Source organism: Marmota flaviventris, chromosome 2 (genome assembly GCF_047511675.1).
Source record: "Marmota flaviventris isolate mMarFla1 chromosome 2, mMarFla1.hap1, whole genome shotgun sequence".
NCBI lineage: Eukaryota > Metazoa > Chordata > Mammalia > Rodentia > Sciuridae > Marmota > Marmota flaviventris.
The window spans coordinates 135,231,189-135,250,544 of NC_092499.1; the positions used below are offsets into that span (position 1 = coordinate 135,231,189).

Below are 19,356 nucleotides of genomic sequence, written 5' to 3' on the forward strand. Positions count from 1 at the left end.
ATAGTTGTTTTACCTTTCAACTGATGTTATGTACAGTACATTATAAGTATAGCTATGCATTAATGAACTACCCTCTGTAGAATCTCAGAAATAAGAACATCTGAGCATATGGAAATTCCTTTATCTTATAAAGTAAAAGTAAGCATTTCTATTTTGAAGTTTTTATTTATGTGTTAAAGACAGAATTTCTGGAGGTCAAACAAGGAAAATACATCAACTCAGAGCACTATTAAGTAATGAAACAAAAAAGAATCTGAGGTAGAAGGCAAGGAATATAACCCACAATGTTTTTAGGGGAGTATTTATTCCCAGCAACAATAACATCTATCCAGTAAGATTATTTTTTTAATCTTAAATTCCAAAAAAATAATAATCCATATTCTAAATGAATTGAAACTATGACCAAGAAAAGACACACAAACTTTTGTCATGTTAACAAAGTAAATGGTTTTTCTAAAATACACTGACATTTCTATCAATAGTAACCATACGGAGGCCGTGGGTTGTAACCATATTGTCCATATTGGGGTGGATAGTAAGGTTCTTGTCTGTGTTGCGGGGGATAATTGTTACCCCAGGATCGTCCATGCCACTGATTTGATCGATTGTCACTTGGCCATCCCCGTCTGCTCTCCCTACCTCTAAACTGTCTGTTATCTTGCAGCCTACAACAAAACAAAAAGGTTAAAACTTCCCTTATTAAAACAATCAAACAAAAAAAAAAAAAAAAAGAAGAAATCTATCCCAGTGCATATAAATTCTCAATAGCAAATAAAGTATAAAACATTTTTCTCTACAGAACATATAGCACCAATTACTCAATACTTGCCTAAGATTTAAGTCATTCTTCCAGCATCATATTGGACACACTTCACAGAGAAAAAGGCAAATAAATATAAACCCAAACCAAATATGGCAGTTCTGGATCAAACTGAAATCTGTTCATTGTATAAAATCAGCATAGTAATTTATGCCTTTGATTATTTTTGAACTATTAAATAGAGGTAATTTCCAACTTCTTTCTAGAATAGAATCAAACAATACTTTTTTAATGGGATCAAGTACAAAGATAAATTGTTTGTTTTTTGGTACTGGGGATTGAACCCAGGGTCACTCAACCACTGAGCCACATCCCCAGCACGATTTTGTATTTTTATTTAGAGACAGGGTCTCACTGAGTTACTTAGTGCCTCACTGTTGCTGAGGCTGGCTTTGATCCTCCTGCCTCAGCTTCCTGAGCCACTGGGATTACAGGCCACGGCACCCAGCTAAGCACAAAGATAGTTTTTAAAGTACATTTACAAAGAAAATATCAGTCTACAAGAAAACCATAAAATATATATATACACACAAATGAACAGCAAGGGAAAGAATACATGTTGCTGACATAATATTAAAGCAAATATTTACTGGCACTTATCAATGTGCCAAGCACTATTACTAGGCAGTACATATAACCATGGTGAAAACACTGATTGCTGCCTTCATTGTCCTTATCAAACAGACTAAAGCTAACCTCTCCCAAATCAACATCTGCATTTGTTCTCAAGAAATACATACCTATTGCCTCTATTTCTTTGGTTTCCACCAGATCTGCTATTCCATTCCTCAATAATTGGAGGCATTTCAGGAGGACGTTTCAAGTATTCCTGGTACTCTTTATCATCTTCTGTGAATCTATTCGCAAACATCTCTTCAAAATTTGGAACAGCTTCAGAAGTGTCAGTCATCCTGAAATTCTATAAAGATTTAAGATGATTATGTAAGAATTAAAAAAAAATCAACACTATCTTATCTGATAATGAAAAAAGTCAAGAATGAAAAATTTTGGCAGGCTATTCATAGAAGTTCCTGTGTTCTTTTAAACTTAACACAGATTTGAGACATTCAGTTCAACATTTCTTGACTACTACAATCCAGGCACTGTACTTGACTAGGAGCCCACCATGCAAAGATAAAGAATGCATCATCGCCTCTACCCCCCAAAACCTCCCAGTCTAGTAGAAGAGACAGCAGTGGTATAAATATAAAGAGATGAGCAGATGTTAAGAAATGAGGCTGGAAGGGCTGAGGTTGTAGCTCAGTGGTAAAATGCTTGCCTTGCACATGTGAGGCACTGGGTTCAATCTTCAGCACCACATATAGAAATAAATAAATAAAATAAAGATATTGTGTCCATCTACATCTTAAAATTTTTTTTTTTTTTTTTTAAGAAATAAGCTGGAGAGATAAGCAAGGGACAAATGATGAAAAACTTTGTATTCAATGCAGGTTTGCATTTTTTCTGGTCAGCAAAGGTAGGCTTAAGATGGGAAGTATCAAGATCTAATTTACTATTTAGAAGGATCGCTTTTCTAAAATTGTAGAGAATAGATTTGTGAAATTAGAAAACAGGCAGATTACTACAGTAATGTAGGTAACATGCTGAAGGGTCAATCTGAGGCAGGGACTTTGAGGGTTACTCTGAGGCAGGGACTTTGAGAACAGTTTCAAAAGAATTTTAGGAGGAATGACCATTGATGATATGTGGGAGAAGAGGGGAGAAATAAAACATAACTGAGGCTTCTCACCAAATGACTGAACAGATTCTGGTGCCAAAGGTACTATAGGAAGAGGGATGGATAAGGATATACACTGAGTTTGAAGTCAGCTGTGGTACATATGTCCAAAATGAGAGTCAATTCACAGGTAATGGAGAGTAAGAGATGGGCTGAAGATGAATACGGGAGATATCAACAATGTTAATGTTATAAGAATAGGTGAGATTATTTTTCTCCCACATTTTTATTGATGAATTATAGTGGGATTTGTTGTTACCTATTTGTACATGCATACAATGTAACAATATAAATTGGCCAATATTATTCCCCAGCATGCTCCGCCTCCTTTCCCACTTTCTACTGATCTCCTTTTGATTTTCATGAGATCCCTGCATCTCCACTTTTGTTTTCTTTTTTTCTCTCTAGCTTCTACGTGAGAGAAAACATACAACCCTGGACCTTTTGAGTTTGACTTATTTCACTTAACAAAATGGTATCTAGTTCTATCCATTTTCCTACAAATGAAGTAATTTCATTTTAAAGGGCTGAATAACTCCATTGTGTATATATACCACAGTTTCTCTATCCATTCATGTACTTATGAACACATAGGCTGTTTCCATAGTTTGGCTATTGTGAACTGTGCTGCTATAAAAATGGGTATGCATGACTCACTATAGTATGATTACTTTAGGATAAATACCAAGGAGTGGTTATTTGGTGGTTCTGTGCCTAGTCTTCTGAGGAACTTCCATACTGATTTCCATAATACTTGTACTAATTTACAGTCCTACCAACAGTGTAAAAATATTCCTTTTTCTCCACATCCTCTACCTTAATTATTATTATTTGCATTCTTGATGATTGCCATCCTGACTTGTGTGAGATGAAATCTCAGTGTAGTTTTGATTTGCATTTCCCTAATTGCTAATGATGTTGAACATTTTTTCATGTATTTGTTAGCCATTTGTATTTCCTTTTTTTTGAGAAGTGCGTTTAACTCCTTGGCCCATTTATTGATAGGATTATTTTTTTTTTGGTGTTAAGTTTTTTGAGTCCTTTATACATTCTAGATAGTAATCTTGTCAGAGAGAGCTAGCAAAGATTTTCTCCCATTCTGTAGGTCCTCTCTTTATCTCTTTACATTCCTAATTGTTTTCTTTGCTGTGTAAAAGCTTTTTAATTTGGGGAACAAATTTTTACCCCTCAAACATCAGATAGAGCTCTAATCTCTAGAGTATACAAAGAACTCAAAAAGTTAAAACAACAAAAAAGCAAATAACCCAATCAACAAATGGGCCAAGGACTTGAACAGAAACTTCTCAGAAAAGGATATACAATCAATCAACAAATACATGAAAAAATGCTCACCGTCTCTAGCAATTAGAGAAATGCAAATTAAAACTACTCTAAGATACCATCTCACTCCAATAAGAATGGCAGCCATTATGAAGTCAAACAACAATAAGTGCTGGCGAGGATGGGGTGGGGAGAAAGTACACTCATAAATTGCTGGTGGGACTGCAAATTGGTGCAGCCAATTTGGAAAGCAGTATGGAGATTCCTTGGAAAGCTGGGAATGGAACCACCATTTGACCCAGCTATTCCCCTTCTTGGACTATACCCAAAAGACCTAAAGAGCATACTACAGGGACACAGCCACATCTATGTTTATAGCAGCACAATTCACAATAGCTAGAATGTGGAACCAACCTGGATGCCCTTCAATAGATGAATGGATTAAAAAAATGTGGCATTTACACACAATGAAATATTACTCAGCACTAAAAAATAACAAGATCATGGCATTTGCAGGCAAATGGATGGCATTAGAGCAGATCATGCTAAGTGAAGTTAGCCAATCCCTAAAAAACAAATGCCAAATGTCTTCTCTGATGTAAGGGGGGTGACTCAAATGGGATAGGGAAGAAGAGCATGAGAAGACGACTACCACTAAATAGGGAAGAGAGGTGGGAGGGAAAAAGAGGGAGAAGGGGAGTTACATGGAAGATGGAAGGAGAACCTCATTGTAATACCGAATACATATATGATGTTGTAATGAGAAAAAGAAAAAAAAGTGTGTAACATTAGATTGGATGGAGAGAAAGGATGGGAGAGGAGGGGAGGAGTAAGGAGGACAGGAAGGGCAGCAGAATAGAATTGACAATATGATTGATGTATGTACATTCCATGTATGTATTATATGTCAAAATTCATTCTGCTGTCATGTATGACTAAAAAAAAAAACCTTTTTAATTTGATGCCACCCCATGCATTAACTCTTGGCATTATTTCCTGAACTTTGGGGTCCTGTTGAGAAGTTAATGCCTGTGCCTCTTTGCTGGAGTGTGACATTTTCTACTAGTTATTGCAGAGTTTCTGGTCTAATGTCTATGTCTTTCATCCATTTTGAGTTGATTTTTTGTGCAGTTTGAGGTGAGGTACTAGTCTCATTCTTCTACATAAGGATAACCAGTTTTCCCAGTACCATTTGTTTAAAAGGCTGTCTTTTCCTCAATATGTTTTTGGCGCCTTTGTGTGAATTTGTCTGTATTCTATTTTGTACCACTGGTCTGTTTTAATGCCAGGACCATGCAGGTTGTTAGCTAGATAGCTTAATTTGAAGACAGACACTGTGATGCCTCTAGCACTGCTTTTTTTGGCTTAGAATTGCTTTGGCTATTCTCGGTCTTTTATTCTTCCAAATGAATTTTAGGACTGTTTTTGCTAGTTCTGTGAAGAATGTCATTAGTATTTTGATGGGGATTGCATTGAATCTGTGTATTGCTTTTGGTGATATGGTCATTCTAGTAATTTTAATTTTTTTTTCAAAGAGAGCGAGAGAGCGAGAGAGAGAGAGAGAGAGAGAGAGAGAGAGAGAGAGAGAGAGAATTTTAATATTTATTTTTTAGTTACGGGCGGACACAGCATCATTGTTTGTATGTGGTGCTGAGGATCGAACCTGGGCCACACGCATGCCAGGCGAGCGCGCTACCGCTTGAGCCACATCCCCAGCCTTAGTAATTTTAATTTTGCCTATCCATGAAGACCATGGGAGGTCTTTCCCTTTTCCAAAGTCTTCTTCAATGTTTTTCTTCAATGTTCTATAGTTTTCATTGTAGAGGTCTTTCACTTCCTTGGTTAGATTTATTCCTAGGTATTTTCTTTCTCTTTATTAGGCTATTATGAATGGAACTGTTTTCCTGATTGTTTTCTCAGCAGATTCATTGTTATAATAGGAATGCTACTGATTCTTGTATGTCAATTTTATAACCTAGTACTTTGCCAAACTTTTAAAAACTTTTAGTTGTAGATGAACACAATATCTTTATTTTATTTATTCATTTTTATGTGGTGCTGAGGACTGAACCCACTGCCTCACACATGCTAGGCAAGCACTCCACCACAGAGCTACATCCTTCACCTTACTTTGCCAAATTTATTAGTCCTAATAGTCTTCCAATGGAGGTTTTTTGTCTTTTTTTTTAATCTTCCAGATATACGATCATTGATGAGATTCTTTAGAGAAAATGTAGACTGTGTTAAGGAGAACCCTGGAGAACATGAACATTTAAAGAACAAAGTTAAAGAAGGGATAAGAGAACACACACAGAGAGAGGCCAACCAGAAGAGATTATCACACAAAGCAAAAGAATAAAGAATGGTCAAAAGTGGCCAGGTAATACAGTGATAGAAAAAACAAAAATAAGTAGCTGATTATTTTAGAGTAGCTGGGATTGATGCAGGACTGCAATTGATAGAGAATTACGCAATTGCAAGGTAAGGAACTAGAGATCTACAGAATGTAGACAAAGCTTAAGAAGACTAGGTAAAAAGAGAAGAAAAAAAGACAAGCTCAAAGTGGTGATACATGCACAACTGTAGCCCCAATTATTGGGGAAGGTGAGACAGGTGTATCCTTTAAGTCCAGGAGTTTGGAGCCAGCCTAGACAACTTTGTGAGAGCCTGTCTTAAAAAAAAAAAAAGGCCAGTAGCTAAAGGGTTAATGTGATTTTTTTTTTTTTTTTTTCTCTCTCCCTCTTTTTGTACTCGGAATTGAACTCAGGGGCACTCAACCATTGAGTCACAACCCCAGCCCTAGTTTGTACTTTATTTAGAGACAGGGTCTAAGTGAGTTGCTTAGTGCCTCACTTTTGCTGAGGCTGGTTTTGAACACATGAACCTCCTGTCTCAGTCTCCCAAACTTCTGGGATTAAGGCATGAACCACTGCACCTGGCTTATCTCTTTTATGTTACCCAGGATAAAATACCTATAATTGTTTATAAGAGAAAGAAAAAGAGCCAATAAAAAAGGGGAAATATATAAAATGTAAGAGAGATGCGAAAACAGGCAAGGAGAAAAGCATTTAGATGCACAGCTATTAAAATTTAGGATAACTACTTTATAAAGGTATCCATTGAATTCTTATTCCAGATCCTGTGACAAATGACAATAAAACTACTATAAATAAAGATACTGCCTGGGGCTAGGGTTGTGGCTCAATGGTAGAGTGCTTTCCTAGCATGTGTGAGGCAATGGGTTCAAAATAAAGGTATTGTGTCCATCTGCAACTAAAATAATAATAATAATAATAATAATAATAATAATAAAAAATAAAGATATTGCCTAATGTTATAAAAACTGAAATCTATATCAGCTAACTTTTCTAGGCCAATTATGAATTAATTCAACAGGTAGTATTTCTTCACCCATATACTCAGCCTCTAAATATAGGAAAATATTTTGGCTTAGCCTACAGAAGGTCTAATCCTTGATAAAACAAGGTAAAAGTTCATTTTCTTTAGTCTTCTTTGACCAAGTACTTGTTAGCATTCCCATCCCCTACCTTTTCTAATCCAAACTCCATGTTTCTACTCTTTGCTTCAAGACTCCTAAAATCTGCCAGATGAGGTAGAACCATGCCTATAATCCTAGTACTTGGCAAGCTGAGGCTGGAGGATCATTTGAGCCCAGGAATTCAAACTAGCCTGGACAACATATGGAGAATCCATGTCAAAAAAAAAAAAAGACTTATAAAACAAATTTTATGATTTGAGGCATTGACAGCATACTGAAACTTTAAAACCAGACCTTTTCCCTCTTTCTTCTTGTATTAACTCAACTTCTAGACAAAGTTTTTGACAAGGAAATGTTTTATTGGAAAACAGCTTCTTCATTAGTTTGTGTTTTCTCCAAGCCCCCCATTTATAGCTGGTTATGGTGGTGCAGGCCTGTAATCCCAGCAACTCCAGAGGCTGAGACGACAATCACAAGTGTGAGGCCAGCCTCAGCAATTTTGTGAGATATTGTCTCAAAATAAAAAATAAAAATGGCTGGGGATGTGGTTCAATGGGTAAATGCACCTGGGTTCAATACCTGGCCATGTGGTTGGGGGAAAATCCATATCTATAACATTTATAATGCTACCCTCATCCTGACAAAATTAAACCAGAATTATTGTTTGGTTATAAGAAACAAAATCTAGATGTCCTACCTTTCAGGCTATTGTTCATGGAGAGTATACCTTATCAAATATTATACTTTAAATGCATCTCACATTGGCAAACTAAGGTCAAATACCCAAATCCAAGAAAAGAATTTTAAAACAAATTCATAGGAACTACAGAAATCACTATATAAAGATGACCTATACCTAATCCATATGGGCAATAAAATGGTAAGGCAAGGAAAATGTGCTACTCTATTTTTGTGTTCTCTCACAGATCTCCCAAAACACAAGTAAACAAATACCACCTCCTTTTTGTACTGGGGATTCAATCCCAGGCCTCTACCACTAGGAATGTAGTACACCCCAGCCTCCCCTGCCTCTACACTTTTTCCCTAATTTTGAAATAGGAGGCTGACCTTAAACTTGCAATCCTCCTGTCTCAGCCTCCTGAGTCTCTGGGATTACAGGTATACGTCACAGCACTCAGTTTAGCAGAATTTTTAATTGATCCAAGCATTAACCCATTCCACGGATGTGAGGCAGCTGTACTGTTGAATGTTTAGCTTGTTTTAAAATCTTTGAGCGGGTAAAAAAAAAAAAAAATCTTGAAGAAAACTCTCAAAAGATGGGGACGGAAGGACTAGGTATATAAGGGCCATAGTCAATGAAAGGGTGGGATTAAAAGTGCTCTGAAGACTTCCAACGCTGTGTCCAAAGGGTGCTACTTGCGTTTACCCTGAAGAATTTAGAAGAGGCTACACACTCGTTCGCTGGGCCTTCAGAACGAACAAGCCAATTCTAGCATTCACAACTGGTATTCCTTTTTTGTTGGGGCGGGGGGAGGTTACAGCCGTTCAGATTTGTATTCGAACAAGACTCATTCACTCACCACAAATAAAACCACACAGAACTTTCGATGCAGGCGACAAACCCAGGTATTGACTAACTAGATGCGCTTTGGCTGCTCTGGGAGATAAGCTTAGTGAAGAGACGCAGATAACTGACTGTACAACTGCGTTTGTTCAGTCCGACCTCAAACCACATCATAAGTTGTTTACCAAGGCTCTGACAGATCTGCTCCATCCCTAAGCATCTTAGCTGTACGTCAGAGATGCCGTGAGAGAAGTGGCTTTCGGTTTAGCTAGTCCAAACCACCTCACACATGGAAAACAGCTCGCCGGCCACACAGCTCCGCCCGCTTCCCTTCTCCTCGTTTCCCCGAAAGGGCGACTAACCCGCCAAAGGCTGTGTCTGTCCAGATCCCGCCGGCCAGCCTCGCGGCGGTGGCGACTTCCAGTCCCACCACACAGGAGAACGCCGGACCCCTTCGACTCTTTTAGGTAACGGAGACTCTCTCGCTGGAATCCCGCAGCCACTCAACTTCCGCTTCCGGCAAGCAAAAGAAAAGGTTGCAGGCAAGTCTCGCGATATCTAGAGTTCACTTTTTTGCCACGCCCCGTTTCCCCCAAGGAAGGTGCGGTATGCAGGTAGACTACTAGTGACAAAGCTGCAGACGCCGCAGTCTATTTATGCCCCAGTCTATTTACGTGGTGGCTGGGCCAAACGCAAGTTCTAGGATGCCCAGGAGGGGCGGGAAAGGCGAACCTCCGAAATGCTGGCGGGATCTGTGGAGGAGCAGGCGCGGGGAGCAGACACTACAGGACTATTCGAGCGATGTCGCATCTCACTCCCGCCAGCGCAAGCCTAGGTAGTAAGATTTCTGTAGTCCCTTTGGTACATGTTTTTGCGGAAACATTCAAACTTTGCTCCACCTGCAGTGTAGGTGTCCAGCTACCTCCAAGAATCCTGCGTATTTCTTCTCAAATGTTCCTCAGGTGTACAAATGCTGAATTTCCCAAACCTAACGACCGTTTCCCTCCCAAATTATTTCCCAGACCATGCGCGCCTCTTAATACAACCAACTTGGAAACTTTAATGTCTAAATTGGATGCCCTTTGTTTCTATCAGCGGCCAAGTTCTGTCGATTCTAATCCTGCATTAAATCCAGCATCTGTCCGATCGCCCTACCCACTGCCTACACCTAACCAAAGTTCTTACTGTTATTCCTTGGTTGACAGGAATGAAGTACTTCTCATTGATGCCCTTTGTCTTAACATCACCCCCTGCCAACCTATAGATTTAGTTGCCTTCAAGCATGGCTGTGATGTAAAATTATTCATTGCTCCGTTTTGCCTGTAGACTAAAAGCCAAATTTGTTAACTTGGATTTAAAACACTATTTTCTTCTCTTCCCTTTTTATTCTCTCCCTGCACATGGTAAAACAGATCATATGAAGTATTTCATGCATGAACCAGGGAAGATTCCAATTCGTTGAACCTGGGAAATTGGAACTGAAAAGGGATATCCATAGGGTAAGTTTTGCAGCAGAAATGAGCTCAGAGATCAAACAGATTTGTAAAATTTGAGGTGATAGTGAAATATTCCAGAGAATATTTCTAGAGGGTTGACAGAAATATGGGGTTAAAGCTCAGGAAAGAGAGGCTGTGCTTAAATATGTAAATGTGTGAGTCACGCATGTACTATTTATAAAGAAAAGAAGGCCAAGACCTATACCTAATATCCCTGATGACCTAACTTCCTCCTACTAGACCCTACCTCTTTTTTTAAAAAAAAATATATTTTTTAGTTGTTGATGGAACTTTATTTTATTTATTTGTATGTGGTGCTGAGAAGCCCAGTGCCTCACCTATGTTTAGGAAGCAAGAATAGGAGATGCAAAACTTGAAGACAAGTACCATAACAATTGAGAAACTAAGAAAAATGCTTCCCCACATAGTTTCAGGAGTTAGGATATTTGGAAACACAGGTGTTGTCATAGGCCAATTTGCTTTTCTCTTTGTGTGTTAGTTAACATTCTGTCACCATGACAAAGTACCTGAGATAATCAACTTACTAAAGGAAAAGATTTATTTTGGTTCATGGTTTCAGAGATTTCAATCCATGATCAGTTGGCCCTGGGGCAACATAGTACATCATGCCGGAAGCACACAATGGAAGAAATCTGTTCATCTCACAGCAGAAAACAGAGGAAACAGAGAAGTAGATAGGAAAGGGCGGGGTCCTAATATCCCTGATGACCTAACTTCCTTCTACTAGACCCTACCTCTTTTTTTTTTTTTATATTTTTTAGTTGTTGATGGACCTTTATTTTATTTATTTGTATGTGGTGCTGAGAATCGAACCCAGTGCCTCTTGCGTGCTAGGCAAGCGCGTTACCACTGAGCCACAACCCCAGTCCCATAGACCCTACCTCTTTAATGTTCCACCATGTCCCAGTAGCAGCACAAGGTGAAAACCAAGCTGTTAGTACCCGGGCCCTTGGGTGGACATTCTGGATCTAAACTTTGTTACTATTAATGGGATTATTTGTAAATAATATATACTCAGAAAAGTATATATTTCTTTCCTTTATATTCATATATGGCACCTAGGAGATCCTGAGCTTCTGAGAATTTCTATGAAGAACTCAGGATTACCAATTTTCAGGTCTTCAAATGAAGCTATTTCTACTCATAATGTTTTCTTATACTATTATATATTATCAATTATTGTACCTCATTTTCTGACATCAGAAAATAATCTGATCCATGGCAGAGAATATTCTAAATAACTAATACTGAAATTTTTTAATTAAACCTTTTTTGGTGGATATGTACTTATTTAAATTTAGTACTTATTTCTCTGGTATAACCAGAATATTTGGGCCATAATTTAATCTTCGCTTGGCAACTAAAGGTCATAGTTAGAGTATGTTATATATTCCACTGGATAGTAATATTTTTAGGCCTTATTAAATGTATGAGAAAGATTGCCCTTTACTAGTTGATTTGGGGCTGGGGGAATAGCTCGGTGGTATATGCTTAGATTGTATGAGGCCCTGTAGTCAATCTGAAGCACCACATACATATACAGGTTGATTTTGACCAGGCACACTGGCGCCCACCTGTAATCACAGCCACTCCATAGGCGGAGGCAAGAGGATCAATTTAGTAAGACTCTGTCTCAAAATAAAATAAAGGGCTGAGGGTATAGCTCAATGGTAGAGTACCTGTGTAGCACAACAAGGCCCTGGATTCAATCCCCAGTACTGAAGGAAAAAAATGTTGATATTGCCATCTATGTTATTTTATACCTCCACATAACTCTGTGTGTGTGTGTGTGTGTGTGTGTGAGAGAGAGAGAGAGAGAGAGAGAGAGAGAGAGAGAGAGAGAAGCAAACCAGAGGGGATTGAATCTAGGGACATTCCTACCATTGAGCTACATCCCCAGTTTTTGGTATTTTTTATTTGAGACAGAGTCTCACTAAATTGCCCAGGCTGGCCTCAAACTTCTGATCCTCCTGTCTCAGCCTGCTGATTGCTGACTTGTTGGAATTTCAGGCATGTGCAACTATGCCTGGCTATTCATAATTGTTTTTAATGGCATTTGATTAGAAAATCAAGTTATAGATGTCATTTTTTTTTTACATCCAGCAGTTTTTATTTTCTATTTATTTGTTTTCAGTACTAGGGATTAAACCCAAGGCCTCACACATGTTAGGCAAGTGCTTTACCACTGAGCTATACCCCTAGCCCTACATCTAGCTATTTTTTTTCTAAAAAGATGAGTTTAAACTGTTTACTTTTAAAAAACTTTATTATTTATTTATATTTTATGTAGTGTTTAGGATTGGATCCAGTGCCTCACACATTCCAGGGAAGTGCTCTACCACTGAGCCACACCCCAGACCCATCTAGCTATCTTTAAAAAGGAGAAATAGGCTGACATAAACTATCACTTAGTACAATACCTGGCATAAAGTAAATGTTAGAATATATCTGGGAATTGGAAAAGATAATAGTCAAAATCAGAACTTGAAAATTGGATCATTTCAAGGCAATCCAAACTTTCCCAAACTATACGTAATATACATTCCAGTAATTCATTATTAAATGTCTTCTTCTTCTTCAAATTTTTTTTTTTTTTTTTTTTTGTACCAGGGATTGAACTCAGGGGACACTTGGCCACTGAGCCACATCCTCAGTGCTATTTTGTATTTTTTTTTTTTTTTAATTTAGAGACAGAGTCTCACTGAGTTACTTATCTCGTCGCCATTGCTAATGCTGGCTTTGAACTTGCAATCCTCCTGCCTCAGCCTCCCGAAATGCTGGGATTATAGCTGCTGGGATTACAGCCATGCCACAGTGCCCAGCTATTAAATGTGTTCTTAAGCTTGTATTTCATTGTTTGAAGCACAATATTTCATGTTCTAGTACTTGAAGCATAAAAACTATTTGAATATCTTATTGTAAAAGTAACAATGAAGCATATGATACATACTATGTAAAAGAATTATGTTTATAAATAAAATCTTCTTCTAATTGGTTTCTTGTAATGACTGTATGCTAATGGCAAAGTCATTCCATTATACTCCCCTTTCCTTAGCATTTAGCATTGAGTACAGAAGTTTCAATAGCTTCTATATAATTAAGGAAAAAAACTTATAAATGCATAAAATAGAAGCCAAAGTGAATTCTCATTCTGGTAATCAAATGAAGTACTTAAAAATTTGCTTCTTCATAGTATAGAAACCTAAATATTACCATGTATAAAATCATAAGCTAGTTTTTGATAACTTTAAGAATCTTTACCTTAAATATTAAAACAGTTAAATGAATTAAGTTCAAGAATATTAGAGAATTGTATTAAAGACCTTAAAATAAAATTCTCTACTAAAAACAATTTTAAAACTTTCAAAACAATGAATATAAAACTGTTAAAACCATTGACAGTAGTAGATGCATTGTAGGTCAACTTACTGTTGTCAATGTGGAGAGCAAGAAAAAACATTTTATTTAGCAATTGAAATATTTAATAAATACATGTAGAAATCTAAGTATTTTTAGCATAATTCATTTTAAAAATTCAATGTCAATAAGAATTGTGCTGGGGCTGGGGATGTGGCTCAAGTGGTGGTGTGCTGGCCTGGCATGCACAAGGCACTGGGTTCAATCCTCAGCACCACATAAAAATAAATAAAGATATTGTGTCCACCTAAAACAAAAAAATAAATATTAAAAAAAAAAAGAATTGTGCTATAACACAAGTAGAAAAAGAACCATTATAACACTAACCATTGTCAAATGAAACACTTTAGAAAGTAAATGACATACAAGTTTGTGATTTGCCTTGACTATATAGATTAGTCTAAAAATCATGCTACTAATGGAACATCCTTTAAACCACAATATTTTACTTTAAAAGGCAAATATCCTCAGTTATTATTTATACCATCTTATCATTAAGGCCCTGCCTACATATAAAGTAAGTGAAATGAAGATCTGAAATGAAGTTTTTAATCATAGTTAACCCAAGCACATTATCCCTTTCCCTCCCACTCCCAACTCAATAAAGTGAGTATGGTATCAGTTTTAATTACTACTCTAGGGGAAATTAATTAAAACTACAAACCAGAAAATAGGTTTAATCAACTTTTTTGGGTTGTACTGGTTTAGTGGCTTTTAAAATTTTATAAAAGCTATGTAGATTAAGAATAAAATATCCAATTTATCAAATCACTTAAAATGAAATCTGTATCATGAGTTGGAGATTTATTATTATATATTCAAACTCTTTAAAAAAACTATTTTGTGAAGATGTGAATTTGGTGTCAACATACATTATGTATAATCAGAGATGATAAATTGTGGTATAAAGGTGTATTAAGAATTGTAATGCAAAAAATAATGATAATAATAATAAGAGAGCTCATGTATAATGGCATAATAAATAAATAAATAAATAAGCAAAAAAAAAAAAAATGGTTCTGGGATTGAACCCAGGGTTTCATACATGATAGGGAAGTACTCTACCACTGAGCTACATCCCATCCCCTAATGTTTGTTGTTATTTTTTAAAATTTTATTTCAAGACAAAGTCTTGCAAAATTGCCTAGGCTAGCCTCAAACTTGAGATCCCCTGTCTCAGCCTGCTGAGTAGTTGTGTTGGAATTTCCATTGGTATTGAGATGTGTTGTTTATATCAAATTAATCCTGTTGTTAGTCTTCAAAAATAATAATATATGGGCTGGGGTTGTGGCTCGATGGTAGAGTGCTTGCCTAGCATGTGCTCAGCACCACATGAAAACAAATAAATAAAATAAAAGGTATTGTGTCCAACTACAACTAAAAAAATAAATATAAAAAAAATAATGTATACATGTTTATTGGGGAGAATGAGAATATGACAGTAGTTAATATCAGTTTTGTGTGTTAGGAAAAAAATGTCTTTAAAACATTTTTACCTCCCATAATGATTTACCTATCAAAATGACTGACTTTAGTGGGAAACTGAAACTTTTTAAAATCCATATTTGATAATGGATTAGGAACATTAGATTTTTCCAATTTTTTTTATATTAAGTACACATATGGGGGAAGATGACTATAGGACTATATATCTTCAAATTGCTATTACATGATTTCTTGTGACTTTTAGTAGCATTAATAAATTTTTTAAAATAAAAACAATCTAAGAGTTTAAGAAGAATATAGTATTTCTCCTGCATGGTGAGATTGGAGTGGTTTTTCATTTTTTTTTTAACTTTATACATTACTTTTATAATAAACTTCCAAGAGCAAAAAAGATAGCTGTGTGATGTTGGGCACCAACTCACCTATCATGTAACCACTTTGATAATAAATAACTGTCAAATTATCCAAATCTACCATATGGTGATTCACAGAAGTTATTCAGACACCTGAAATGATTATGGATCAGACATAATGAATGCCACAGATAGAATACAGAAAAAAATTGTTATGATTAAAGCCAAGTCTTTAAATAGGTATACTTTCTTAGAAAGTTTTCAACTATTTTATCCACCTCAGAAATTCTGTTAAACCTATGGGATGTCAGAGATTACAGAGTATTTTTACAATTCTGCTTTTAATATAATACTTCCCATAGGCATAATCTAATTTAAGTGTGGGTCATTTTAATATAAATCAGCAATCTAAAAATTTACATTTTATAAACTAATTCTAAGGCTGGGGTTGTATCTTAGTGGTAGAGCACTTGCCAGGCACATGTGAGGCACTGGGTTCAATGCTCAGCACCACATAAAAATAAATAAATAAAGTTATTGTGTCCATCTACAACTAAAAAATAAATAAAAAAACCAAACTATTGCTATCCTAGAAAAGTATACAGTAAATATACAGACATCAGAATATATGCCTCTAAAATATATATATAAAAATTTAATCAGTTAGTCTTACTGTGTAATTTCTTAAAATAAAATAAGAAATAAATTTGAAAATTGCATGAGCTAGAAAAATCATGGCATTCTATAGGTAATCCTATTTTATAAATATAGTAACTAAACAGTTTTTTAAATTAATTAATTTATTTTAATTAGGTATATATGACAGCAGAATGCATTTTGATTCGTTGTACACAATTGCAGCGCAACTTTTCATTTCAGTGGTTATACACGATGTAGCGTCACACCATATATGCAGTCATACATGTACCTAGGGTAATGATGTCCATCTCATTCTACCATTTTTCCCGCCTCTATGCAACCTCCCTATCCTTCCTCCCCTTTGCCCAATCACAGTTGCTCCATTTTTCCCATGCCTCCTCCCTCCCCATTAGCATCCACTTATCAGAGAGAACATTTGGCCTTTGTTTTTTGGGATTGGCTTACTTTGCTTAGCAAGATATTCTCCAACTCCATTCATTTACCTGCAAATGCCATAACTTTATTCTCTTTTATTGCTAAGTAATATTCCATTGTGTATATATATATATATATATATATATATATATATATATACATACATATATATATACACACAGTTTCTTTATCCATTCATCTATTGAGGGGCATCTAAGTTGCTTTCATAGTTTAGCTACTGTGAATTGAGCTGCTATGAACATTGATGTGGCTGTGTTACTATAGTATGCTGATTTTATGTCTTTTGGGTATAAACAGAGGAGTGGGATACCTGGGTCAAATGGTGGTTCCATTCCAAGTTTTCTAAATAATATCCAACCTGCTTTCCAGATTCGTTACACCAATTTGCAGTTTTATCAGCAATGTATGAGTGTGCCTTTTAGGTTTTTTTTTTTTTTTTTTTTTTTTAATATATAGCATGCTACTATACCTGAATGAGGTCTATACAGCCATCCTAAAAGTATCTATATTGAGGTTTAGAATACATGCATATTTTTTAAAAATCACCATTTTTGACTAGCACAAGTTAACAAAAAAACATTTTTTTTTTTGCTTAAGTGACCAAGAAGACATTTCTTTTTTTTTTTTTTTTTTACTGTTTCTGATAAGCATCAATGCTTTATTAATCTTTTTTTTTTTTTTTTTTTTTTTAATTTTTTATTGTTGGCTGTTCAAAACATTACATAGTTCTTGATATATCATATTTCACAATTTGATTCAAGTGGGTTATGAGCTCCCATTTTTACCCCATATACAGATTGCAGAATCACATCAGTTACACATCCATTGATTTACTTATTGCCATACTAGTGTCTGTTGTATTCTGCTGTCTTTCCTATCCTCTACTATCCCCCCTCCCCTCCCCTCCCCTCCCCTCCCCTCTTCTCTCTCTGCCCCCTTTACTGACATTCGTTTGTCCCCCTTGTATTATTTTTCCCCTTCCCCTCACTTCCTCTTGTATGTACTTTTGTATACCTCTGAGGGTCTCCTTCCATTTCCATGCATTTTCCCTTCTCTCTCCCTTTCCCTCCCACCTCTCATCCCTGTTTAATGTTAATCTTCTTCTCATGCTCTTCGACCCTACTCTGTTCTTAGCTACTCTCCTTATATCAAAGAAGACATTTGACATTTGTTTTTTAGGGATTGGCTAGCTTCACTTAGCATAATCTGCTCTAATGCCATCCATTTCCCTGTAAATTCTATAGGTTTAATGCAATGCCAATCAAAATCCCAACGGCATTTCTTGTAGAAATAGAGAAAGCAATCATGAAATTCATATGGAAAAATAAAAGACCCAGAATAGCAAAAACAATGCTAAGCAGGAAGTGTGAATCAGGCGGTATAGCGATACCAGACTTCAAACTATATTACAGAGCAATAGTAACAAAAACAGCATGGTACTGGTACCAAAACAGGCGGGTGGACCAATGGTACAGAATAGAGGACACAGAAACCAATCCACAAAACTACAACTATCTTATATTTGATAAAGGGTCTAAAAGCATGCAATGGAGGAAGGATAGCATCTTCAACAAATGGTGCTGGGAAAACTGGAAATCCATATGCAACAAAATGAAACTGAATCCCTTTCTCTCGCCATGCACAAAAGTTAATTCAAAATGGATCAAGGAGCTTGATATCAAATCAGAGACGCGCCGTCTGATAGAAGAAAAAGTTGGCTACGATCTACAGTCGGTGGGGTCGGGCTCCAAATTCCTCAATAGGACACCCATAGCACAAAAGTTAATAACTAGAATCAACAAATGGGACTTACTCAAACTAAAAAGTTTTTTCTCAGCAAAAGATACAATAAGAGAGGTAAATAGAGAGCCTACATCCTGGGAACAAATCTTTACTCCTCACACCTCAGATAGAGCCCTAATATCCAGAGTATACAAAGAGCTCAAAAAATTAGACAATAAGAGAACAAACAACCCAATCAACAAATGGGCCAAGGACCTGAACAGACACTTCTCAGAGGAGGACATACAGTCAATCAACAAGTACATGAAAAAATGCTCACCATCTCTAGCAGTCAGAGAAATGCAAATCAAAACCACCCTAAGATACCATCTCACTCCAGTTAGATTGGCAGCCATTATGAAGTCAAACAACAACAAGTGCTGGCGAGGATGTGGGGAAAAGGGTACACTTGTACATTGCTGGTGGGACTGCAAATTGGTGCAGCCAATTTGGAAAGCAGTATGGAGATTTCTTGGAAAGCTGGGAATGGAGCCACCATTTGACCCAGCTATTCCCCTTCTCGGTCTATTCCCTAAAGACCTAAAAAGAGCATGCTACAGGGACACTGCTACATCGATGTTCATAGCAGCACAATTCACAATAGCTAGACTGTGGAACCAACCTAGATGCCCTTCAATGGATGAATGGATAAAAAAAATGTGGCATTTATACACAATGAAGAAGACATTTCTTTTATGTTCATATCACAAATTTTATAGGGCCAAGAAGCTGGCAAATTTGTCCAAAAGTGATGATTAGTAGGTTTCTATAAATAACAGCTTTTAAAGAAGCATCTCCCCCACCACGACCTCTGCAACTGAAGATTGACCCCTGTGGTGCCCCACCATGAGCTACATCCCCTGACCAAGAAGCATCATTTTGT

The 19,356-nt window shown here is 36.5% G+C and overlaps 1 protein-coding gene across 1 annotated transcript; it reads right to left on the minus strand.

Annotated features, from left to right (window-relative positions):
- Positions 1-145: 145 nt before the first annotated feature.
- Ramac (RNA guanine-7 methyltransferase activating subunit) lies at positions 146-9,384 on the minus strand. Its single transcript, XM_027955379.2, has 3 exons — positions 9,226-9,384; positions 1,561-1,739; positions 146-665 (listed from the first exon to the last, which is right to left on the minus strand). Exons 2-3 carry the CDS (start codon positions 1,728-1,730, stop codon positions 476-478), a joined length of 360 nt encoding a protein of 119 aa, XP_027811180.1. The 5' UTR covers positions 1,731-1,739; positions 9,226-9,384; the 3' UTR covers positions 146-475.
- Positions 9,385-19,356: the final 9,972 nt, after the last annotated feature.